The sequence below is a fragment of the Giraffa tippelskirchi genome, chromosome 2 (assembly GCF_054371585.1).
Source record: "Giraffa tippelskirchi isolate mGirTip1 chromosome 2, T2T-mGirTip1v1.2.pri, whole genome shotgun sequence".
Classification (NCBI taxonomy): domain Eukaryota; kingdom Metazoa; phylum Chordata; class Mammalia; order Artiodactyla; family Giraffidae; genus Giraffa; species Giraffa tippelskirchi.
In genome coordinates, this window is record NC_137276.1 from 160,980,914 (window position 1) to 161,008,559 (window position 27,646).

Genomic DNA, 27,646 nt, shown 5'->3' on the forward strand with positions numbered 1-27,646 from the left:
CAAGGAAGGTGAGGGTTGGTTAGTCCAGGTCCTCAAACAGCTCTCACTTTTCTTGACAGAGGGCTATGATTCCCAGCCCAGCAGTGTGATTTGCAGAACTTTCATCCAATAAATACATTATTCTCTTGCAAAGAAAACATGCTGTAACATTGTACTCTTAAAGCCAAATCACTTACTTTTAATTCTGGCTTCAATATAGCTTTGTTTATGACTGAGTGGCAGTCAGCCACCAGGGGTTCTTCTGTGTTCTTGCTTATAGGAATCTTCAGTGTGGATAAGTAGAGGCAGATTACCTTCTTACTCCTATATCTTTGAAATTCATCCTAGAGAAGACAGTTCAGCCCATGAAATTCTGCAGTGTTATTCCATAAAGCACTCAGTCAACCAAATACCTGCCAAGTCTTAGACCAGTGGTTGCCAAAGTTTGGGCTACTGATAAAAGCATCAGCATTACCTTGGAACTTGCTAGACATGTAGAGTCTTAGTCTCACCCCAAACCTACTGGGTCAGATATTATTGGGAGGCTAACAGTCCATGTTTTAAAGAGTCCTCCAGGTAATTCTGATTGGCACTAAAATTTGAGAACAACTGTGCTAGGGAAAAAAAGAGAAAGATACACTTTGTAAGAAAGTTCATATCCAGGAAATAGTCTCCAGCTATCCTAAAATGACATCTAGGTGTTTAAAATGTATAATATCCCTCAAAACACATAGTTTTGAAAAACTAAACAGTAATTCCCTTGTATATGTTTAAGAGTTATAACACTGACAGGCATTGCTCATGTTATGGCTAAGAGCACTTACTATTAGCTTGACATGGTAGAAATTTCTCCAGGCAGGATGTGGAGGAAATGTCCTACATTCCTGGGTCAAAATAAGATGTAGCAAATACATGGCAGAGATAGTTTTGCCATATTGTATCTGGGGGCAGGGAAACTCTCAAATACAGGAGGATCTGCTCTGGAATGCTGATCACCACAGGTTGTGCACTAGATACAACACAGAAGGGCACGCACCGTTGTCCTTAGCAAAACAGTGTCTGCTTCTTGCAAGGAGCATGGGATACAGTAGGCCCATACCCTCCACTGGGGCTTCCAGTAGAATAACAGGGGAAGGACCCCACAGGTCAGCATGGATGTCACAAGGAAGAGAACTCTGCGTAGCTTCTGGGTCTGGTAACCAAACACCTCCTGGAGAGTAAATAAAAAATCACTGTATTTTTTCCCCACATAAACAAACATTTTTTTCCAGGACACACAAACTTTAGGTGCAGGTCGGGTTGGGAGAGGAATCTAGTTTGTTGGTTAGATCAGATCTATTCCTTACAGCTGTCAGCTGATACAATAAAAAAAGAAAAAGAAAGAAGGACTCATTTTGCTATCCTGGCACATGGAACTAAAATGTTAGGAGCAAGGAACAGATGGTCTTATTTGGTTCTAAATATTCATGAGTCGCCTCAGATTTATTAATATAAAATACCTATGTTTTAGATCAGATTTACTTCCTTTAGATAAAAGGCTTTTAAAATTATTCATATGAACTTATTGGAGGAAGATGATAAATTATGACCAGTAGGATTCATATCTTGTTTTAGGAATGAAAGTGCGCATAAATGTACTGCTTTGTAAAACAGTAGGGTGATATAAATTAAGAGATTATTTGTATACGTGAAAGATTTTCAACAGACAGCTTATAGGTATTTATCCTGAGAGTAACATGCTGAAATATTTCTGTTTTTAATAATTGATTAGTTAACACTTGTCATGAATTGAGTAAAGACTTGAGATTTAGTTTTAGGGGAAGATGAACAGCCAAAAACAATAGATTTGCTTAATTAAAGCTAATTTCTAGTTTCCACCTCCTACCATGAAATTGCACAGTATTGTTTTCTAAATTTCAAAAAACTAGATATTTAGAGTATTTAGAAAACCCAGAGGGCTCCTGATTATGAGTGGCGTTGTTACTCTACCATTATTTTACTTTCTGCTGTTATTGTGTGTGTGGGTGTGTTTTCCATGACTGAAATCCGGGGTCCAGATCATTTCTTGTAATGTCAAGAAAATAGGTTTTTCTACAGCACTTTCAGTGATGGAATCTCCTGAATTTTATGCCAGTTTATTTTTTAAAATTTATTTATTTTTGACTGTGCTGAGTCTTTATTGCTGCACGTGGGCTTTCTCTAGTTGTGGTGCGTGGACTTCTCATCGCAGTGGCTTCTCTTATTGTGGAGCACAGCCTCCAGGACGTGTGGGCTTTGGTAGATGTGTCTGCAGGCTTAGTTGCCCAGCAGTACCTGGAATCTTCCCTGACCAGAGATTGAACCCCTACATTGGCAGACAGATTCTTAACTGCTGGACCACCAGAGAAGTCCTTACAGCAGTTTGAAAGTGAAGAAAGTGAAAGTGAAGTCGCTCAGTCATGTCCGACTCTTTGCGACCCCATGGACTGTAGCCAATCAGGCTTCTCCGTCCATGGGATTTTCCAGGCAAGAGTACTGAAGTGGGTTGCCATTTCCTTCTCCGTGAGATCTTCCCAACCCAGGGACTGAACCCGAGTCTCCTGCACTGTAGGCAGATGCTTTACCTACGTCTGAGACACCATGCATATTTGGCTTAATTCTTTGGGAAGGTTTTCATCTTCAAAATAATCATTTTAACTAATATTTTCTAATAAAGAACTCTGGTAGATCAAGATTTCAATAAAAGTTGATGAAAGTAACCCTTAAACATATTGAAAAGGTCACAGGCTTAAGAAGCAAAGACATAAGTTAGAGTCACCACTCTGTTGGTTTCCAACTATGTAAACTTAGGTAAATCATTTCATTTCTAGGGAATCCCAATTTACTCTTCTACAAACACAATTAGAAATATGTACCTTACAGGGCAGTTGGACTCAAATGAGATAATGTCACCTTAAGTGCTCTGCAAAGTAATTACAAGGTTAAGAGTTTCTTTCCACTACTCCTCAATAGGATCACCTACTTGGGGAAAAATTATCCAATAAGTTTCATGATGCAACTATTTGGAAATTATTCATGATGAGCTTTACATGTAACTTAGAAACACATGTTCACTCTGCTTAAGCATATTTTCAGTTAGAGCTCCTTTCTCTCTCCTATCTTTCCTCTGATTCTGTGAACCTGCTTTGGTTTTATTTGTCAGTTACATTAGGTTTATTAGACTCAAATAAAAAGTATATGCCAGTGCACATATTATGTCATAAATATGAATTCTTTTACATTTTAAAAAATGGAATAGCTTTAGCTTTAAATTTTTAAAATTTATTTATTTATTTTTAATTTGGGCTGTGCTGAGTCTTTGTTGCTGCAAGTGACTTTCTCTAGTTGCAGAGAGCCAGGGCTACTGTTTAGTTTTGGTGTTCAGGCTTCTTTTTGCGTTAGCTTCTCTTGTTGCAGAGCACAGGCTACAGGTGTATGGGCTTCAGTAGTTGTGTCATATGGGCTTAGTTGCCCCGTGGCATGTGGGACCTTCTCAAACCAGGGATTGACCCAGCATCCCCTGCATTACAAGGTGGATTCTCAACCACTGGACCACCAGGGAAGCCCAATATTCATTCTTTTACAAAGTTATTTACAGGGTCTATTTCCAAAGCCCAAGAGTACACAAAATAGAAGCAGAATAGTTTGGAATTTTAGTCCAGCTTTTAGCTGAAATGAGCACATTTGTAGACAACATGACTTTTTTCTGTTTACTTACATACAGCAATGGCATTGATAATCATAATTCTGGTTTTCCATCATGTCTTTTCTATACAACAATTTTTTTATTAGAAAAGTAACTCACAATGCTATCAAGACATCAATGAAATCACTACAGCTACATACTTCCAATAACTTTATAAATTGAGTAATTCTTTAGAGAAATCAAGGTGATAAATTGTATTAAGAATTATAAAGATGTTTCTATCCCTTGAAGTAATTCCACACTCAAAAATATACCCTAGGGAAATAATACAGAAAGTGATGTATATAAAGATTTCAGCACAGCATTATCTGTAATAGCAAAATTATTAGAAGGAATAAATGATAGCTAGCGGTTCAATAAGATGTGAGTCAAAACAATGGGCTATTGTGGAGCCATTTAAAACAAAATGTATAAACTCAATGTAGAAGTATGGGCATGATATGATATATGATATAATGTTAAGTGAAGAAAAGAACAGATAAAACAGATGGAAAACAAATAGCAACATGACGAACTTTAACCTAACTATATCAGTAATTCCATTAAATGCAAAAGGTCTTAATTCTATGATTGAAAGCAAAAATGGTCAGGCTAGACAATAAAAGATTTAGTATATGCTGTTTAAAAGAGACACACTTTATTTTTTTTTTTTTTTTTGATTTTTCCCAAGTATTTATTCAATACAATTATGGAAATAATGCATTTTTCAAGGAATATTGCTTGAAAAAATAAACTCTCATTTATCCATACATTTATCATTGTATTGTTTGCTACACTTTTCTTCTCCAATTTTTTTTTTTTTTTTATAAATTTATTTATTTTAGTTGGGGGCTAATTACTTTACAATATTGTAATAGTTTTTGCCATACATTGACATGAATCAGCCATGGGTTTACATGTGTTCCCCTTCCTGGACCCCCCACCCACCTCCCTCCCCATCCCATCCTTCTGGATCATCCCATTGCCCCGGCCCTGAGCCCTTGTCACATGCATCGAACATGGAATGGTGTTCTGTTTCACATATGATAATATACATGTTTCAATGCTATTCTCCCAGAACGTCCCACCCTCACCTTCTCCCTCAGAGTCCATAAAATTGTTCCATGCATCTGTGTCTCTTATTCTGTCTCGCATATAGGGTTATCGTTACCATCTTTCAAATTCCATATATATGCATTAGTATACTGTATTGTTGTTTTTCTTTCTGGCTTACTTCACTCTGTATAATGGGCTCCAGTTTCATCCATCTCAGTAGAACCGATTCAAATGTATTTTTTTTAATGGCTGAGTAATATTCCATTGTGTATATGTACCACAGCTTCCTGTTTAAAAGAGACACACTTTAAATGTAAAGAAGCAGATAGATTAAAAGGATAAAGAAGGGGAAAACATAGCATACAAAGACTAAGAAAAAAGAATCAGTAAAGCTATATTAATGGCAGACAAAATAGACTCTAAAAAAAGAAATGAGAAAAAGGACAAAGATTCATTCAACAAAGAGACATAACAATCTTAAATTTTTGTGCATCTATAAACACAGTTTCCAAACTTGTAAAGCATACTTGATAGAACTTAAATTTACTCTCATTATTGGAGATTTTAAAACATAAAGAAGGAAATAATAAAGATAGGAAGAGAAATGAATAAGGTAGAAAGCAGACATACAATAGACAAAATCAATAATGCTAGATTTGTACTGAGGTGTTAATAAAATTGATAAACTCAAATCTGAATATTTTATGGTTATTAAAGAAAATGAATGTGTAACTAAAAGCCCTAATACCAAAAAAAAAATCTTCAATCCCAGATGGCTTGTGAATCCTTTCAAATATCTGAGGTAGAAGCAATATCAGTCTTTAACAAACTCTGTCATAAATAGAAGAGGTAGGAATGCTTCCAACTCATTTTATGAGGCTGGCAATTCAGATACCAAGATCAGATAGGTATGTAATAAGAAAGAAAAATTATAGGCTAGGATTTATAAGAAACATTGATGAAATTATCCTGAAATACATTTTCTAAATCAGTGAAATATTTAAAAAGTGATGCATCATTATCAAATGCAGTTTATTCTAGGATTACAAGAACTTGAAAATCAATGTATTTTGGTAAATTAACTTGAGGAGGAAAATGATAATCAGATACAGAGAAATTTTCATAAAATTTAATAACAATACATTAAAAAAGAAAGAAACCTCTCAGCAACCTAACAACAGATAAGAACATCTTTCAGCTAATATCATGCTTAATGATAAAATATTACTGCTCTTGAAGTGACAAGCAAAATAAGGTTACCAGCAATCACCACTAGTATACAATATAGTACTGGAAATCTTAACCATTGCATAAGACAAGAAAATGAAATAATGTTTATAATAATTAGAAAATGAAAAGTAATAATACTATATTATATACTTGAAAGTTGCTAAGATAGGAAGTCTTAAATGTTCTCACCACAAAAGAGAAGTGATAATTATGTGAGGTGATGGAGGTGTTAGCTAATATTATGTTGGTAATCATTTCACAGTATTTAAGTATATCTAATCAACATGTTGCATACTTTAAACTTACAAATTTTTATATGTCAGTTATATCTCAATACCTTTGGAAAAAAGAAGTAAAACTCTGTTTATGAATAGATAATGTGATTACATATGTAAAGAAATTCAAAAGAATGTGCAAACAATGATCAGAGTTAGTAAGTGAACTTATCAAAGTTTTTGGATATTGTGTCAATATAGAAAAACCAATTGTATTTATATATACTAGTAACAAACAACTTGAGAGTAAAGTTACATATCATTTGTAGTGCTACCAAGGGGGAAAAAATCAATTATCTTGTAATAGTTCTATCAAAATTGTGCAGCACCTCTGAATTGAAAACTACATGTTATTACTGAGAGCAAAGATACAAATAGAGAGGTTTGTTAAGTTTGAGGACTAACCATTACTAACTGATGATTGAATTCATGGAACTGTACAATGAAGATCAATGTACTTTTTTGACATCACTGTATGTATATATGTCTATAAAAAATAAAACAAAAGTGGAGTTTGTTATTAGATGTCCAAGCAGGTGGAATTTACTTTACTTACTTTAGTGTGATTGAATTGAGAAAGAGAGTATGACAGCAAAATTTGGGAAGTGAATGATAAAAGAAAAGGATCATAGAAAGGATTTCTACAGGAAGTAGGAAGTTCGGTGACCCGGGAAGACAGTAGCTGTCTTGAGCTGTGGATGACTGGAAAGTGCCAAGATACAGAGTTAAAAATCACATCTCTAATAACCAAGATAAATTTCTGTGAAAGACATTGCTTATAGCTGGAAACAGCTCAGTATTAAAATATCAACAGCTTTTTCCCTGATCTGTTAAAAAACTCAGTAGAAAAATAGATAATAGATAGACAGAAATAAAAGACCTTGCAAATGTCAGAGTAACTTTCAGAACTGTGTAGCTCCTTGAGCAAAGATGAGCCGAAGGAACGTTTTTGCTTCCTTGATAAACTGGCCTCATAAATCTTAATAAAATTCCTTTCTATCCTTTCTCAGTTTTTCTAGAGTTTATGTGACTAGATATGGAACTTGAGGTCTCAGCTTAACGAATCACTACTTTATTTGGCACTCTTTCAATCTAGTCTCAATTGGCTTGTCAATGTTTCTGTGATTCGAGTTTATCATATTTTCATTTTAACCAACTAATCTCAACTATAATTTGATTGTTCTAAATGATTATTCTTCAATACAGTAAGATTCACTCAGATTTCTCCTAAATACTGATTCAGTTCTAGTAAAATCCACTGAGAAGTGCAGGATAAATGAGAGAGCCAGGAATATTATGTGAGCCATAATCGGAAGACAAGTACAATGTAAAGGTTTTGTAAATGTAAAGGTACTGGGAACAGTAGTGAGAAGATCAAAATCTCAAGCTCCTTTCAGTGAAGTGACCTTTGCCACCTATTAGCTATGTGACCTCAGGACTTAACCTCTCTAAGTCTCAATTTCCATCTCTGTACTTAGGGGATATTAATAACACACACCTGGACAAATAGTTGTGAAAGTTAAACAAAAAAGTGTAAGATGCTGAGCACAAAGGAAATGCTCAGTCAATGTTAGCAGTGGTTTGATAATAGGTTCCTAGTGGCTCAGATAGTAAGGAATCTGCCTGCAATGCATAAGACCTGGGTTTGATCCCTGAGTCAGGAAGATCCCCTGCAGAAGGAAACGGCAACCCATTCCAGTATTCTTGCCTGGAGAATTCCATGGACAGAGCAGTCTGGTGGCCTATAGTCCATGAGGTTGCAAAGTCAGTTTAAGTCCTTTGAATCAGACATGACTGAGCAATTAACACTCCCACTTTTCAGTCAAAGGAGGAAAAGAGGTGACTCAGTTTTGAGTTGCAATATACTGAGTCAAGGTTGGCAATGGAAACAGGCTGTGGCAATGGAAACAGGCTGTATTCCATTGGCTGAGGACCCCAGACCTGCAACTTATTACTGGAGTTGAATAGCACAGAGGTTGCGCCCAGCTTTGAATAAACTTGAATTGTAATTTCTCAAAGCAGTAATGTTCCCTCACTTTTTTGTTCCCCAACAGAATTCTGTATTCCAAATACTAGGAGAGTTGACACAGCCTTAATAGCCTTTTCCTAGACCCAGAGTACAGAGTAGGCAGCCTCTGTACTGACTAGGAGTAACTGAAATATGCACATGCCTTTTGACAGAGGTTGTTCTCTAAGGTCACTATTTAGAGCCTTATCCAAGTCTGTCAGCAGAGCCTCTGTTCTTTACAGCCTACTCTGTTACCTTCTAGAAGCCCTCACTTCTATTTCTTGCTCTGTCACTTGCCAGTTAATGTGATCTGGGTAAATGATTTAATTCTCTGAACTTTAGATTCCTTGTGTGAAAAATGTGGCTGGTTGTAAAACAATGGAAGTTGTCTCACATCACAGTTAAAAGCTGGGGATAGGGCATGAGAAAACCAAGTTCAAATCATGCTTCTACCACTTAAGCACTTAACGCTTGGGAAATCCGCTTGACTTTGGATGACTCAATTTCCTCCTTCATAAATAAAATTAAAAACATTAACTATTTTTCTGCGTTATTGTGAGAAACTAATGAGATAATGCATGCAACGCACTTAATACAGTTCCTGAAACATTTCGAACATTCAGTATATGTTGAGAGTAAATATTAGCTTGGTTAATTTACCATCAAACAAAATTTCAGTGGATTATAAGTGGCCAGTCTTGTTGAGCTGACTGTGAAATGATTTGACCACAGGCAATATTCAGAGTTAAATGCTATTTGCCAAAACCATAAGTTGTGCTTCCAAAAGTGGCTTAAGTGAAATTTTTGCTTTTCCCACAGAGCACAAATTGTCAAAACTGAAATTAAACGCAGACTAAAGAGAACACTGCTCACCTTTGTGATATGTGAAACTAGGAGAAAGGATTTAAGATAAACACCAAATTGATTCAAAGACTCACTAGATGTAGTACTATATACACAAGTGTCCCAATGCACACATACACACCATTACTGTCACCCTTCATTAGTATGGGAGGTAAACAGTGTACTAGATTATTCTCTCTCTGATGCTTACATAATATGACCTTTTATATGTTTACTTCACTGAGCTCAATTTTCTCAGCTGTAAAACTGATATCTGAGTAACTAGCTCATGGGGATTTAGTGAGAACATACGTGAAGCACTAGCACGCAGAGGACATTAACTATTTTTTCTTTTCTTTATAGGTAGTTTGTATAGCTACCGTCAGAGACAGAACCAAGATTGGTCACACTATTTAGGAAAGGAAAATTACAGGGCCCCGCTTCATCTAAACATAATTTCTTCCCCAAATTCCCTTTTGGTGGGGTCTTCTTCGTCTTATAGAACTATCCCCAAGGGTTTCCTTCCTACTTGCTCTTGAATTTTCATTGCATCTGGAGCACTAGAATTTATGAACCCCTGGTCTTGGGAACAGGTCTTTTTTCAGTTTTTGTAAACTGTCTTATTATGTTCACCGTTCATGTATTTATCCATCTGAAATATTTGTCACATACGCACCATGCAAAGGCACAATAGTGATTCAAGTGTTTTGGAATGGGTATTTGGGGTTACAGTTCGTAACATTCTCACTTATTCAAGCCAGATTATTACAGCTCAAAGTTACAAATTTATTTAGTCAACCAAGATATGACATAAATAACCCAGTACTTCAATTACCTTTTGTGGATGGCAATGCCAATTGCTTGTTGTGACAAGTTAGGTTTTTCCGTAACTAAGAATTTTTCAATAACATTAGAGTAAGTTAGCTTTTTCTCTGTAGGTCTCAAACTTTAAGTCCTTTGAATCACGGCCAAAGAGATAATGTCTCTGTGTCCTTTTATGAAGCTAGAATTCATCATGTTTTATCTTCTTTTTGTTAAAACAACAATCACACCTCCAGGTTTCTATTCATTATTCACAGTCTACCCTTTGTGGTCTTTATCTGGACATGCCAGATTGTGTTCTTTTATGTGTTAAATGGGAGGATATTCTTAAAACTGCTCTCTTATCTCTAACTCTGCCATGTTTCAAAGTTCTTTTCTTTAATGTTACTATAATATTGTTTGTAGGTAATGAATCATGTTAGTGTGGCTATTGTTCCTCAACCTACTATTACTGGTTTGGTGTGATCACATATAGTAATTTGTGTTAGTTATCACTAGTCACCAAGCATTGTTAATTATAGCTTTCTATGTTTTGTCCCGCATTCGTGCTATGGAGTACCTTTTGAGTAAGGATAAAATGTCATGAGTACTTTCATTTTTGTCCACATTTGACAATAAGAACTAACCTTTCTGGACATTTACTTAGGTGTCATTTAATCTTCACAACAATCCTATGAAATAGATATTATTATGTATTAAAATAGGTATTATTATTAATAATAATATTTGTAAGTTATTATTTATAGATCAAATAAGCTGAATTTTATGGGGGAGGGATAAATTAGGAGTTTGGGATATACATACATATACTACTATATATAAATAGATAACCCAGGAGGACCTACTGTACCAGTTCAGCTCAGTCGCTCAGTCGTGTCTGACCCTTTGCAACCCCATGGACTGCAGCATGCCAGGCCATCCTGTCCATCACTAAATCCCAAAATTTACTCAAACTCATGTCCATTGAGTCGGTGATGCCATCCAACAATCTCATCTCTGTCATCCCCTTCTCCTCCTGCCTTCAATCTTTCCCAGCATCGGAGTCTTTTCAAATGAGTCAGTTCTTTACATCAGGTGGCCAAAGTATTGGAGTTTCAGCTTCAACATCAGTCCTTCCAATGAATATTCAGGGCTGATTTCCTTTAGGATGGACTGGTTGGATCTCCTTGCAGTCCAAGGGATTCTCAAGAGTTTTCTCCAACACCACAGTTCAAAAGCATCAATTCTTCAGCACTTAGCTTTCCTTATAGTCCAACTCTCACATCCATACATGACTACTAGAAAAACGATAGCCTTGACTAGACGGACCTTTGTTGGTAAAGTAATGTCTCTGCTTTTTGATATGCTGTCTAGGTTGGTCACAGCTTTCCTTCCAAGGAGTAAGCGTCTTTTAATTTCATGGTTGAAGTCACCATCCACAGTGATTTTGGAGCCCCCCAAAATAAAGTCTGTCACTGTTTCCACTGTTTCCCCATCTATTTGCTGTGAAGTGATGGGACCAGATGCCATGATTTTAGTTTTCTGAATGTTGAGTTTCAAGCCAACATTTTCACTCTCCTCTTTCACTTTCATCAAGAGGCTCTTTAGTTCTTCCTCACTTTCTACCATAAGTGTGATGTCATTTGCATATGTGAGGTTATTGATATTTCTCCCGATAATCTTGATTCCAGCTTGTGCTTCATCCAGCCCAGTGTTTCTCATGATGTACTCTGAATATAAGTTAAATAAGCAGGGTGACAATATACAGCCTTGACCTACTCCTTTCCCCATTTGAAGCCAATCTGTTGTTCCATGTCCAGTTCTAATTGTTGCTTCGTGACTTGCATACAGATTTCTCAAAAGGCAGGTCAGGTGGTCTGGTATTCCCATCTCTTGAAGAATTTTCCACAGTTTCTGATGATCCACAGCTTCAAAGGCTTTGTCATAGTCAATAAAGCAGAAATAGATGTTTTTCTGGAACTCTCTTGCTTTTTCGGTGATCGAACAGATATTGGCAATTTGATCTCTGGTTCCTCTGTCTTTCCTAAATCCACCTTGAACATCTGGAAGTTCATGGTTCACGTACTGTTGAAGCCTGCCTTGGAGAATTTTGAGCATTACTTCGATATTGTGTGAGATGAGTACAATTATATGGTAGTTTGAACATTCTTTGGCATTACCTTTCTTTGGGATTGGAATGAAAACTGACCTTTTCCAGTCCTGTGGCCACTGCTGAATTTTCCAGATTTGCTGGCATATTGACTGCAGCACTTTCGCAGCATCATCTTTTAGAAGTTGAAATAGCTCAACTGGAATTCCATCACCTCCACTATCTTTGTTCATAGTGATGCTTCCTATGGCCCACTTGACTTTGCATTCCAAGATGTCTGGCTCTAGGTGAGTGATCATACCATCATGATTATCTGGGTCGTGAATATCTTTTATGTATAGTTCCTCTGTATATTCTTACCACCTGTTCTTAATATCTTCTCCTTCTGTTAGATCATTCAGGTATGACCTAAGTCAAATCCCTTATGATTATACAGTGGAAGTGACAAATAGATTCAAGGGATTAGATCTGATAGGGTGTCTGAAGAACTATGGATGGAGGTTCGTGACATGGTACAAGAGGCAGGGATCAAGGCCATCCCCAAGAAAAAGAACTGCAAAAAGGCAAAATGGTTGTCTGAGGAGGTCTTACAAATAGATGTAAAAAGAAGAGAAGCAAAAGGCAAAGGAGAAAAGGAAAGATATATCCATTTGAATGCAGAGTTCCAAAGAATAGCAAAGAGAGATAAGAAAGCCTTCTTCACTGATCAATGCAAAGAAATAGAAGAAAACAATAGAATGGAAAAGACTAGAGATCTCTTCAAGAAAATTAGAGATACCAAGAGAACATTTCATGCAAAGATGGGCACAAAAAAGGACCAAAATGGTATGGACCCAACAGAAGCAAAAGATATTAAGAAGAGGTGGCAAAAATACTGTATAGCAAATGGCAAATATACTCAATATTTTATAATAATTACAAGGGGAAAGAATCTGAAACAGGGTATATATATGTGTGTTTATATATGTGTGTGTGTGTGTGTGTATACATATACTGAATTACTTTGCTGTATACCTGACACTAACACAATATTGTAATCAACTATATTTCAATAAATAAATAAATAATCCAAAATAAAAATCTTTTCCAACTCTCCCCAACAAAATAAAATAAAATGAAATGTAGACCTGTTGACAAACTAGAAAAATAAAAAAGAAACCCATGGTCTGCCCAGAAGTAAAAGTGCAACTAAGGATTTTTGTTTGATGAGGCTCATGGTGAGAGAGTACTAAATATACATCAAAAGGAAATGAAATGCATAGGCTGATTAGCAGGGGCAATTTTAAGAACCAAAACTGACCCTATGTCAAAGACATTGGGCAACATGGCACGTTCTGTTTCAAGTTATTTGTGGAGCAAGAGCATCACCAAATAGGAGGGGTGTCTCAGTAATTATTTGGTTTAAATTTCTCTCTTGGAAAAAAAAAAATAGCTGTACACCATCCTTCACAGATGAACATCCATTGTCTGCTTAAGACAGCCTACTCTCTACCTGGCAGGGCTGCCCTTTCACTTGTGGGACAGCTGTGATGGCATATTCATTTTTCTATCACTGCATAACCAACGGCATAAAACAATACAAATTTATTGTCTCACAGTGTCCATGAGTTAGGTCTGGCTAGCTGGGTCCTCCTCTCAGAGTCTCATAAGACTAAAATTAGGTATTGTCTGGACTCTGAGCCTTCTGGAGATCAGAGATTTCATTCAAGATCACATAGTTGTTGGTAGGATTCAGTTGTTTGTAGCTTTAGAACAAAGGTCCCCATTCTCTTACTGGTTGTCAGCCAAAAGCTACTCTCAGTTCTCAGTTCTTACAGATTATTCAGAGCTTCTTACTACTCTGAACCTTCCATTTTCAAAGGTGCAAAGTGAAGCCTCCTTTGCTCATATCTCTCTCATGCTTTAAATCTCTCTGAATTCAGGAAATGTCCAGTTTGTTTTCTGGGCTCACCTCATTAGGTCAGGCTTATCCAGATACTTTCTCTCTCTTTTTTAATTGAAATATAATTGATTTACAAGATTGTATTAGTTTCAGGTGTACAAAACAGTGATTCAGTTATTTTTTTTATTCCATTATAGGTTATTGTAGGATACCAAATATAATTTCCTGTGTTATACAGTAAATCCTTGTTGCTTATCTGCTTTATGTATCGTTTATACCTGTTAATCCCATACTCCTAATTTGCCCATTCCTCCCTCCTTCTCCCCTTTGGTAACCATTGTTTTGTTTTCTAGGTCTGTTTCAGTTTTGTACATAAATTCATTTTTATTATTTTTTAGATTCTACACAAGGAGAAGGCAATGGCACCCCACTCCAGTACTCTTGCCTGGAAAATCCCATGGACGGAGGAGCCTGGTAGGCTGCAGTCCATGGTGTCGCTAGGAGTCAGACATGACTGAGCGACTTCACTTTCACTTTTCCCTTTCATGCATTGGAGAAGGAAATGGCAACCCACTCCAGTATTCTTGCCTGGAGAATCCCAGGGACGGGGGAGCCTGGTGGGCTTCCACCTATGGGGTCGCACAGAGTTGGACACGACTAAAGCGACTTAGCAGCAGATTCTACACATAAGTGATATTATATAATATTTGTCTTTGACATTTCATTTAGTATAATATTCTCTATGTCCATCCGTGTTGCTGCAAATGACAATGTTTCATTCTTTTTATGACTGAGTAATATTTCATTATATACATATATACTTTGTCTTCTTAAACCAGTTGTCTACTGATGGGCATTTGGGTTGTTTCCATATCTTGGTGATTGTAACTAGTGCTGCTGTGAACACTGGGGTACATGTATTTTTTTTAAACTACAGTTTTCATCTTTTCTAGATATATGTCTAGGAATGGGATTGCTGGGTCATGTGGTAACTCTATTTCTCATTTTTTTTTTTTGTCTGTAGCTGTGTATTTTTATTTTAATTTTTTTGAGGACCCTGCATACCGTTTTCCACAGTGGCAATACCAATTTATATCCACCAACAGTTTAGGAGTGTTTCCTTTTCTCTACACCTTCTCCACCATTTATTATTTGTAAATCCCTTTTTGCCATATGTCCCCTGTGTTACAAGGAAGATTCTTAACCAGTGAACGACCAGGGGAGTCCCCAGAAAACTTTTTAAATCTTGATTCTGTCACCTATATTGTTCTTTCTCCCTCATAATGGGGTGCCGGTTGAAGATTAGATAAGCTTGTCTATCTATAATATAAATGGTGACTAAATAAGAAAGAGACAGTAAGGCTCACTTTTAAATTTTCAAAGTTAGTCCTTTGAGTTTTATTTTGTTTGTCCTTTAATGGACGATCAGGAATATGTGATAGTGTTTAAAACAATTCAGGTGTTCAAAATTTCTGATTTTTCTTACCAACTCTTTACATATTATTTTTGAAATGATAGACCTCAAACAATTATCATTCTCCAAGTTTAATCAGAGGAAGAGGAAATACCCTCAGCACCAAATTCACCTATTGCATTATTTCTGTAATTTTTAAAGCAACGTGATAACCCCTGACTCCTTGCGTGTAAATTTACTCTCTATATTTTCATAGCACTTTCCATGTTTCCTACATGACCCTTGCAACCCTTGTGAGTCCGAAACAGTAATTGGTGTCATTCTGAGACAACTAACAAGGTCCCATAAGGTGTCCATAGCCACCCAGTCAGCTGTGGAGCCTTGACTAAGATCTGCTGTCTTAAGTCCATGGCTCCTCCACTGTTTTCCAGAAAAAGTTACCACAAAGGGAAGTTCTCTCCTATCAAACCTGTGTCCTCTGCCCCAAGCAGCCATTTTGCCTTCTGGGCTGCTCCCACTTGTGATTCTGACACTAGAGTGGTGGGCATCTATGCAGAGGGGAACACTGAGGGAATGGTTAGGCTTGACAACCCATGTGACTTATGCAGCATTTCTGTCTCAAAGGCAGAATCTGCCTCATCTCCACCAAATAAATGCAGCAAGTGAGGCCCAAGAGGACCCCAAAACAGAGGCTGCTATGCACCTCCTGTTCCGCCTGATGCACCTGGCTGAAGAGAAATATGACTTTTTCTCCCAGGAGAGTAATCATAATGCTAAAATGATACCAGTCGTTCATTGAAAACATCCTTTCTTACAGAGGTTCCATGGAACAGTAGTTATGAGGGAATCTGCCCCACCAAGAAAGGATTTCATGTATACGCATGTGTGAAATAGAGCACACTGTAATGCTCTTTGTGTAGATTCACAGTGAAGTACAGTATACTGAACGCTCTGAGAGGCCCTGAAGTTATTGGCCAGCCTGTTTCACCAAGCACTTCTCAAACTTAATTGCTAGGGAGAAAAGGGAGAGTTTTTATATAATAAATACTATTAACAATATTGTACAACAGAAGATATTTTTGGAAAGGCTGTCTTACCTTATTTCATCCTCATCACAATTCCAAATTGTTAGTATTACTAGCCTCATTTAACAAATAAGTCAGCGAGGTTAAATAACTTACCCAACAGGACCAGAATCTAAGCCCAGGTCTGCCTGAGAACAAATCCCTATCCATTAGGCATGAACTGTAAAGACTCCAGACTCAGTGAGGTTCTGTGGTTATGAAGGATGCTGTGGGCTATGAGTGAAACAGCAGGGTCCTGAGAAGATCACAAGAGGAGACAAGAAAAGCTGACCGCAAATGGAGAGGCTGATGAAACACTTGAGCAGAAGAAAGGAGACATTTTTGGGGGGAAAGTGAAGGAACAAGAGACCACTGGAGCCAGGTGGTGGTATGGGGGTAGGGAGTGGGAGGCAGGAGATTGGGAAGGACAGTCAAGGCCTGTACAGTGACGGTAACTATCACATGACTGTTGTGAGGGTAACATGAAATATTGCTTGTCAAACACCCAGCACAGCACCCACACAGAAAGTATGTGGAGGAGCAGGGGCTGGAGAACAGGAGATGGAAAGGCAAGGTTCAACTGTGATACTCCGGCCATACCTCGTATCTGAGATGAGCTCAGGAAAATGATCCAAGACTGCACGTGGATCACCTCACAGGCCCTCTCCACCCACGGAGGTAGTTTCCACCTCACACCCTCTCACACAATCACAGTACTTGTTCACTGGAAATGATGACTGCAAGGAGAAGTCAAGTCTGGGCCATAGGGAACCTTGGAGAAGGGAAGAGCAAGTACTGAGAGGTTGCAAAGGCTGGGATTAGACTAGGCCCTGGTTGAATTGGCCTACTAATTATCTAAGGAAGAAAAAATTCCAGAGTTTATCATAGGCTATTTTACATAAGCATACAGATTTCTGGCTTCTCTTTCAGACTCAAAAGATCTGACAGCGCTGGGCCTGTGACATCTAAAATGGCAATTGTCCAGAGGCTGGTGGCAGCTTCCTGTCAGCTGTGGACCTAGGTCACCTCTGTAGCTTGCCTACTAGCCAAGTTTTCTGACTCATCTGAGTAGGATTTGCATCTGTGCTCTCTGCCTAAGGTCTTGAGTAAGATTTATGAAGGAGAAATCGCCGCTCCTTCTCCCCCTCCCCAAGATGCCCCGACAGTGAGGTAAGCCTAGTGGGAGTTCCTAACAAGAGGTGTTTTTTTTGGTGGATTTCTCTAGAATTGTTTGATCATCAAACAAACAATTTCTTCACCAAAAAAGAAAAGTGACTCCTGCTATTTAATCCTTTGATACCCATGCCCCCTATGTGGTTAATAGAAGTAAAACACTAGACTCTAAAAATACAGCACTGAGTTAGAGAACAATGAAGAGAAAACAGAGATTTTTTTTTGCTGCATGCTCATCGACATGAAAAAAAGCAGCAGACCTGGTACAGAATTGTTCTGTAATGAACACAGGTGAGTAAGTTTTAGTTCTTTGCATCCCTTCAGTGCAAGGATTTTAGAACACTATACCACTGTGGGGCAGAAAAATGCAAGCCACGGATGTGAGCCACTTTTGTAATTTGAATTTCCCAGCAGCCACATTGAAGAAGTTAAAACAAAAAAAAGCAGGTGAAATTAATTTTCATAATGTTTTATTCAACCAAACCTATCCAAAACATTGTTACTTCAATGTGTAACCAATATAAAAATTATTCATGAGATATTTTACACTTTGTTTTTAGTAAGCTTTCAAAAGCCTATGTGTGTCTTATTAAGTGAAATGTGCTTATTATTAAGCACATTTCAGTTGGAATCAGCTACTTCTCTAAAGGGGCTTCCGCAATGGCTCAGTGGTAAAGAATTTGCTTGCCAATGCAGGAGACAAGGGTTCAATCCTTGGGTCAAGAAATGGCAACTCATTCCAGTATTCTTGCCTGAGAAATGCCTCGGACAGAGGAACCTGGCAGGCTAAAGTCCATGGGGTTGCAAAAGAGTTGGACATGACTAAGAGACTAAACAGAAACAACTTCTCTAAAACCACATGTGGCCAGTGCAGGTATAAATAACATCATTTATTTTCCATAGGTTCACAAACACAGTAAGTGGGGAGAGAGTGGATATGAATTTCCCACAGATTTCATAGGGAACCGGAAGAACCAGGCATAAAATTGATACCCTTCGGATAAATGAACCCTGTCCTTTGGGTTCCTTTCCGCCCTTCAGTGCACCCTCTCTATTCCATCCCCTCTTTTTCTTAATCTCCATCTCTCATTGTCTTGCTAGAGTATAAACAGCACAGGGTGTGGAGTGGGGAGGAGTGGGCTGGCTTCCTAGGCTGGCCCTTGGAGGCCGAGGACCTTGGGCAAGTTGCTTAACCTCCCAAGTCCCATGTTTCTTGTCTATGAAATAGGATTAATTCCCTCCATGAGTTCTGAGGATCAAATAAAATAGTAAATGTAAAGTCCTCAGTACCAAAGAGATATTGTAGGAGTTTTCGAGCTTTTCATAATTACTTTTCAAGATTTATATGTGTTTGGTGGAAGGGACAGTGGGGAAAAAGAATCAAAGAAGTGAGAACTGGTTTTGTTGGTTTTTTTTTAACATGGTCACACTCTAGTCCTTCTTCAGTATTTGGTGCTTAAAATCTCTCTCTTGGCTCTTGTAAGGCATGATTTCAGCCCAGAGCACTACAAATAAAAGAAATTTTTTAAAAAAGAGTTTCATTTTTTGCCTGCATTTGTCTAATTATATAGAGTGCCAGATGATAAATGGGAACACCTCCATGAGTACCCTGTGGGTGTGTACAGCTATTACTCTGCAAAATGTCTGAGGAGGGAACTTCACGGGTCCAAGCAAAGCACATCAGGATGGCAAGAGCTAAAAGACACATGGTCATCATCTAGAAGACACAACTTTCTCTCCCCTGAAGGTTCCCCTGCTGTAAAAGCGTGCCTTGTGGATCTCCAGGAGCCTTATCAGACTTCAACCTCTCCATCTCCTAAAGTCAGCACCACCCGAAGTAGCCTACAGGCTCAGACACTTTTGAGAAACTATAATGAAAAGAAAGGAAGACTCACCAGTTCGTTCTCCTCTCCTGGGTTGAGCAAAGCCTGATGGTCCTTTCTACTCTCCTCCTCCATCTGAACAGGACCGCCAAGCTAATTCCCTGAGGAAATGTCAAAAGCGCCAGGGCTTCAGTGAATTCAGAACAGACAGTCACTACTTGTCATTGCTGTTCTCAGGAGCTTTTAAAATCTCTTAGTACGTGCCTTACCTATTAGACCAACAAAGGAAAGAGAGGAAATACTTTCCTCAGCCACAGGATTGGTCTGTTAATCTATCCTTTTTTTTTTTTTTAATTCTTAGTATTTACTTGCCGAACTAGATATAAGTGCTTCCAGACTTAAACTGTTGAACAAGAAAGATAAATCATTTCATGTGCTGCCCATAAATATCTCAGCCAATGAGTGTGAATGGTCACTTTGCCAAAAACCTGAGATAGAAGGATTAACCAGCAACAGGTGACTGAAAACCTTATGGACTTTGGGAAAGTAATGAGCGTATTGTGACCATGAAAATTAAAGGAACAGGTTTTGGTTCCTGACAGGGAATATAGGGATCATTTTGGAATCGGGAAAATCTGAATTCTAATCCCTGCTCTACTGATGACTCTGGACAAATCACTTAAAATCTGAAGTGTAGATTTCTATTATATAACATGTCAACAGGAAGGATAGAGTTGACATGAAGATCTAAGATAATGCTGATAGAAGTCCAGCTATGGCATGTGTCACACTCCATAAGAGATCATCATCGTCACACCAACCAAGAAGAAACAAGCTTTCTAAAAGTAAAGTGTAATAATAAAATATATTCCTTTCACTTTTTAGTTTAAAACGTTTTCAGATTAAGAAAAGTAGATAGATCTAGGAAGGCTAAATATTGGGAATGTCATCTAGATTTCAACAATTGTATTATCACCCCTGAATTTTATATTTTAACAAAAAATTAGATGCATTGTGATCTTTTCAGAAATTTGTTAATTTGCTCACAATAAAAGTTTTTATCATCTTATTGCCTTTTTGTTCCATCTAGTCCTGGTTCAGTAGTATCAGGATGCAATAACTGAACAAAGTTCTTGCAGCTTTGGCCATGGAAGAAAAATTTCTAGGAATGAATACTAGGTGGATGATACCTGTTGGTTGCCTTGAGGGGGCACCATTGCCCACTTTGCAGTTTAGGAGAGGTCAGTATGTTTTCTGCCTCAGGAAAAAAGTGGCTGATGAGAATAAACAGACAAGTATAGCGTTTAATTCCACAGGGGCTACTGAAAGAAGAACATGCCATCACAAGTGTTGCATTTTAAGTGACACCAATCTCAAGGAGAGCTCAGACTCAGAAAAAAGAGCCCACCATTTTAGTAAAACCTAATGAAAGACTTGAAGGACAGTCATCAATTACTTCTTACTGATCAGGTATCTACTCATATATTTTGCTAGAAATAGTCCTACTCTAGGCAGCATGACTTCAGGTAAAAGCACCAAGGATGAGTTATGACATGTCTTAGAGTGGGCACAGGACCCAGTTCTGAGCAGTAAAATACAAGGGAAAGACAGCTGGAGTATTCTGGAAAAGAATATCCTATTGACAAAAAAGAGAGAATTTTTTCTTCCTCCCTTTAAAGATGATATATGAGGATGCAATACTCCATGCGTGACAGCCATCTTTAGATCATGAAGAAGACGAAAATAATCAAGTTAATGATGGTGGAGAAAAGGATAAAAGAGCTTCAGTTCAATTCAGTCATTCAGTCATGTCCGACTCTTTGTGACCCCATGAACCGCATCATGCTGGGCCTCCCTGTCCATCACCAACTCCCGGAGTTCACCCAAATCCATGTCCATTGAGTTAGAGATGCCATCCAACCATCTCATCCTCTGTCGTCCCCTTCTTCTCCTGCCCTCAATCTTTCCTAGCATCAGGGTCTTTTCAAGTGACTGAGCTCTTCGCATGAGGTGGCCAAATTATTGCAGTTTCAGCTTCAACATCAGTCCTTCCAATGAACACCCAGGACTGATCTCCTTTAGGATGGACTGGTTGGATCTCCTTGCAGTCCAAGGGACTCTCAAGAGTCTTCTCCAACACCACAGTTCAAAAGCATCAATTCTTCGATGCTCAGCTTTCTTTATAGTCCAACTCTCACATCCATACATGACCATTGGAAAAACCATAGCCTTGACTAGATGGACCTTTGTTGACAAAAGAATGTCTCTGCTTTTTAATAAGCTGTCCAGGTTGGACATAACTTTCCTTCCAAGGAGTAAGCGTCTTTTAATTTCATGGCTACAATCACCATCTTCAGTGATTTTGGAGCCCCCAAAAATAAAGTCTGACACTGTTCCCACTGTTTCCCCATCTATTTGCCGTGAAGTGATGGGACCAGATGCCATGATCTTAGTTTTCTGAATGTTGAGCTTTAAGCCAGTTTTTTCACTCTCCTCTCTCACCTTCATCAAGAGGCTCTTTAGTTTTTCTTCACTTTCTGCCAGAAGAGTGGTGTCATCTGCATATCTGAGGTTATTGATATTTCTCCCGGCAATCTTGATTCCAGTTTGTGCTTCATTCAGCCCAGGGTTTTTCATGATGTACTCTGCATATAAGTTAAATAAGCAGGGTGACAATATACAGCCTTGACATACTCCTTTTCCTATTTGGAACCAGTCTGTTATTCCTTGTCTAGTTCTAACTGTTGCTTCCTGACCTGCATACAGGTTTCTCAAGAGGCAGGTCAGGTGGTCTGTTTGTGGTTTCTGTTACAGCCCCAAAATACAAAATATAACACTCATAGCAGCTCCATTCAACTTTTACTCAGCAATTATGAGTTGAACAACAGATATTCTAGACACTGTGCTGAACTCTTGGGAGTCAGTTGTGAAAAGGCGAGAGTCACCACCCCAAGGGCATTTACAGTTGCTTGGGTATAGGCAAGTAAACAGCCTCTTAAATAGGAAAGGCATCAAACTCAGTCTTAATGGGATAATAACAGCTTCCTGAAGGAAGGGACACCTATCTGACCTCTCAAATATGAGCACGTGCCAACTAGGTGGAAGGAATAAGGAATAGTGGTAGATGGTTGAGCATACTCTTGACCAGAGACAGAAGCAGAAAATGTGTGAAAATGTTCAAGAGAGGTGAGAAAATATAGCTTATTTGGGGGTACCAAGAGATATCAAAATAAGGCTTGAGAACTGAGGGAATGAGGAAGAATACTGGACAATGAGCTTGGAATGAAAACAGATGTGCCTGCCATGAGGCGCTTGTAAACCAAGTTAAACTGGTTGATCATGAAGTTCAATAAGTACTGAGCCCTTGCTTCAGCCACCAGAGGACATACTCTGTAAGAAAACAATCACTCCTGGTTTAAATCCTACCTCCTGGAGGATTTGCAACAGATATTAAAGCTTAAAGGATCTGCTGAGAGGTGCCCGTAAGCAAGAGAGAGCCAGTCACACCTCAGTGGCTTAGCCAGCTCCTTGAAGGCCCGTGAGAGGAAGAACCACCTACTGTTTATGTAGTGGGGGGTGGCGGGTAGTAGTGTGTGGGTGAGAATAGCAAGGAAGTTGACTCAGTCTTGGTGGGAGGACCTCCTAGGGGTTGTTTAGTCATGGAACTCAGGAGGTAGAGGTTGTCACTTAAGCTGACACTCTTCCAATCTTTTCCATCTGGAGAGGCCAGATTCCTGATTGTCTGTGACTGGAAGCAGAACACAGTCATCCTGATGAACCACAAAGGCAAACTTCCTACTCATAAGAAGTTGTCAGCATCACATGCTGTAAGGTAGGGCCCTCCAGAGACACCACCTGTAATGTAGGAGCTGCAGGAGACTTGGGTTTGATTCCTGGGTTGGGAAGATCCCCTGGAGGAGGGCATGGCCACCCACTCCAGTATTCTTGCCTCAAGAATTCCATGGACAAGGGAGCCTGATGGGCTATATAGTCCATGGGGTATCAGAGTCAGACACAACTGAATCAACATAGCACTCACTCACTCACTCCAGAGACAGGAAGGAAGGGAAGAGCCAAATGAGGAAACAAAAGAAAAATAGAGTGAAATATTCACTTCACACAAGGACCTGAGGAAGTGATTAACACCCTTAAAGCCAAGTCTTAGCTCTTCAAAGGGTCTTTCTGTCCAGAGTGAAGCCAGAGGAAGTAAATGACTGAGAGAGTATCTCCCTGTACAATCTTTAACTCAAAACACAATTTCCAGAAAATGAATAAGAAACTCAGAGATGGAAGTTGTTTGCTCAAAGCTGCACAGCAAAATACTGGCAGATCCAGGACACAGAGCCAGGTTCCTTGGTTCTAGTCCAGTTTATTTCAACCAGGAAATACAATACTTCCTCCTTTCCTGCTGTATTTTCTCTAGAACTCTGCCGTGGTTCTGGAGAGGTGAAGGACATGGGGGGATTACATGGATTAAGGTAGAGGAAATGTCTCCACCTCTAGTCCATGAGGCCTAGAAATGAAGAAGCAACAGGCAGAATGGAATGTATTAGAACCATGCATCACATTCCTACATGGCAGGGACAAGATTCCTTATCCCCACTTCCCCATGACCTAGAGGGAAAACTAGTGTGGATTTAGATGTTTTATCTAGATTTCTCTACTGCACTGGAGCCTTTCTGAAGCATCCCATCACACAAACATTGTTGGACACCTACATGGGCAAGACTATTTAGTTAAGGTAAGCTGACTGCTATAATGACCACAACTGTAACAATTTTCAGTGGTTTAACACAGCAGAAGTGCAGGTCTAAGTCTATAATAATGGGAGGGCATTGGTGGAGTAATCGAGGGGGGGTCTCCTCCAAACAATGATTCTGAAGCTGGGTTCTTCCATCCTGCATCTCCACCATCTTCAACACAAGCTGTCTGAGGCTGCTATGATTGTATGGAAGATGGGGGAGAGTTAATGAAGGTTTCTATGGACTAGTCCTAGAAGAAATACTTTGTACATGTGCCAGAAGATTGGCTAGAACTGGATCAGATGACCACACCTAACTTCAAGATGATTATGGAATGTGGTCTGCCTATGTGTCAAGAAGAAGAAGATATGAATTTGGTGGTAATCCAGCAGTCTTGGAAGAGCTAAGACTTCCACATAGACCCTGTGATGATCCCAGTGAGGGATAAAGGGGTGGATCAGATCAGATTCTTTTCCTCAGAAGACTCAGAGTCTGATGAAAGTGGCAAAGCCATGTAGAGATGATTACAACACAAGAAGAAGTGAGGGCAGCCTGGGTTATTGCAGACTAAGGAGGAGCATACATAAGAGGCCCTATTATCATTATATTATATTATATCACACCTTATGATTCCTCCACAAAACACACTCCAACAACCCGCAGGAATCTCATCCAATACTGATAAAATTCCATTTCATCCCTATTACACAACTAGACTTTCCAGGGGTCTTCTACTAACTCTAATCTTATTAACATGATATCTATTTGAAGGACCTTATAAGCATTCTGTAATAACCAGAAAGTTAAGAAGATACTTGAATTTCTATACATGACTAATCTTCTCTCTGAAATATAGATTCAAGAATGTAGGCAAACGTCCACTCTAACTGCATGCAGTCTGCTGAGAGGCAGACCTGCCCAAAACTTGCTCCTTCCACCCCCAGCCTTCACTTCACCAAAACAACCCACACTTTTCCCACAGAACAAATCAGAGCAGAGGGAGCTCCATTTAGGAAACACAAATATGGTGAAGATGTGCTTTGTCTTTCCCACTCTCTACTTTAAATTTCTATTCAGAGATCATCAGCAAATAGAGAATTTGGTGATTGTGTCAAAACTTAGATGAGTAGAAATAAAATTGTATCTTATCTGAGGACAAAAAAAGAATCCAAACTGTAAACAGGGACCTTCCCTTTTTACCCCTCAGCTTCTCTCTATCCTGTTAATTCATTTAGCAAACAGCTTCTGAGTGCTCAGATCAGGGTTAGAACTGAAGGAGGTGTGGAAATGAATCACTCTCATCCTGTCTTTGGGGCTTCCCAAGTGGTTCAATGGTAAAGAATCTGCCTGCCAATGCAGGAGACATGGGTTTGATCCCTGGGTCTGGACGATCCCTTGGAGGAGGAAATGGCAACCCATTCCAGTATTCTTGCTTGGGAAATTCCATAGACAGAGGAGCCTGGTGGGCTACAGTATATGGGGTCACAAAGAGTCAAACACAACTGAATGACTGAGCACGCAGCACAGTCCTGTCCTTAGTGAGTTCACAGTCTAGCAAAGAAAGAGTCAAAAATGTGACTCTGCTTTAGGGGAAAGAAAAATGAAATAGGCCAGAGGGGACAGAAGGAGAAATGGCTGGAAAAGTGAGAAGAGCTCAGAATCCTTGAAAGCAAAGGAATGACAAATATCTTTCGTCCAGGAGCTTATTCACTTTGGTGGGGTTACAGAGAACTTTGAGAATTAGAGAACTTTTCTCCTCCCAAGAATAATACACCTATCTATACACATGCATAAAATTTTACTTACATCAGATTTACCTACCTATTATCTGGTCCAATCGCTTCATTTCATATTTCATGAATTTGTTAAACAAATACTTACTGGGGGCTTCCTCTCTAGAAGGTCCAGTTCAAGGTGTTGGAAGCACAGTAGGGGTCAAAGCAGACAAAAGTCACTGCCCATGGAGATGACAGTACAGTGGGAAAATATTGACAACACAAGTACATGAGTAAAATTCACAATTGGGGAAATAGTGATATGGCTGTGGAGGAAAATAAGGTTAAAATGGGACTAGGCATGTCAGAAGTATCTGGAGTGAGGGAGCAGAAAACAGAAGATGTGGAGTTGTATTTTAAATAAATTGGGCAGGGAAGATACACTGACAAGGTAACAGGACAGAAATGGTATGGACCTAACAGAAGCAGAAGATATTAAGAAGAGGTGGCAAGAATACACAGAAGAACTATACAAAAAAGATCTTCATGACCCAGATAATCGCGATGATGTGATCACTCACCCAGAGCCAGGCATCCTGGAATGTGAAGCCGAGTGGGCCTTAGGAAGCATCACTGCAAACAAAGCTAGTGGAGGTGATGGAATTCCAGTTGAGCTATTTTAAATCCGAAAAGATGATGCTATGATAGTGCTGCACTTAATATGCCAGCAAATTTGGACAATTCAGCAGTGGCCACAGGACTGGAAAAGGTCAGTTTTCATTCCAATCCTAAAGAAAGGTAATGCCAAAGAATGTTCAAACTACCATATAATTGCACTCATCTCACATACTAAGTAATGCTCAAAATTCTCCAAGCCAGGCCTCAACAGTACATGAACCATGAACTTCCAGACGTTCAAGCTGGATTTAGAAAAGGCAGAGGAACTAAAGATCAAATTGCCAGCATCCATTGGATCATCAAAATGGCAAGAGAGTTCCTGAAAAACATCTACTTCTGCTTTTTTTATTGACTATGCCAAAGCCTTTGACTGTGTGGATCACAACAAACTGTGGAAAATTCTTCAAGAGATAGGAATACCAGACCACCTGACCTGCCTCCTGAGAAACCTGTATGCAGAACAAGAAGCAACAGTTAGAACTGGACATGGAACAACAGACTGGTTCCAAATTGGGAAAGTCTTCAAGAGATAGGAATACCAGACCACCTGACCTGCCTCCTGAGAAACCTGTATGCAGAACAAGAAGCAACAGTTAGAACTGGACATGGAACAACAGACTGGTTCCAAATTGGGAAAGGAGTATGTCAAGGCTGTATATTGCCCCCCTGCTTATTTAACTTATATGCAGAGTACATCATGAGAAATGTTGGGCTGAATGAAGAACAAGCTGGAATTAAGATTGTTGGGAGAAATATCAATAACCTCAGATATGCAGGTGACACCACTCTTATGACAGAACGCAAAGAAGGACTAAAGAGCCTCTTGATGAAAGTGAAAGAGGAGAGTGAAAGTGTCAGCTTAAAACTCAACATTCAGAAAACTAAGATCATGGCATCTGGTCCCATCACTTCATGGCAAACAAATGGGGAAACAATGGAAACAGTGAGAGACTTTATTTTGGGGGGCTCCAAAGTCACTGTGTATGATGACTGCAACCATGAAATTCAAAGACTCTTGCTCCTTGGAAGGAAAGTTATGACAGAGTGAAGTAAGCCAGAAAGAAAAACAACAATACAGTATACTAATGCATATATATGGAATTTGAAAGATGGTAACGATAACCCTATATGCGAGACAGAATAAGAGACA

General features: G+C 38.9%; 1 protein-coding gene across 1 annotated transcript in view; it reads right to left on the minus strand.

Annotated features, from left to right (window-relative positions):
• The window catches only part of ATP13A5 (ATPase 13A5), a 123,850-nt gene extending 104,354 nt beyond the window's left edge, over positions 1 to 19,496 (minus strand). Inside the window, exons 1-3 of the mRNA XM_081573656.1 lie at positions 19,434 to 19,496; positions 1,016 to 1,189; positions 177 to 323 (exon numbers count right to left, since the gene is read on the minus strand). Coding sequence (XP_081429782.1) covers positions 177 to 323; positions 1,016 to 1,189; positions 19,434 to 19,496 — 384 coding nt within the window. The remainder of the gene's footprint in view (positions 1 to 176; positions 324 to 1,015; positions 1,190 to 19,433) is intronic.
• Between the last annotated feature and the right edge of the window lie 8,150 nt (positions 19,497 to 27,646).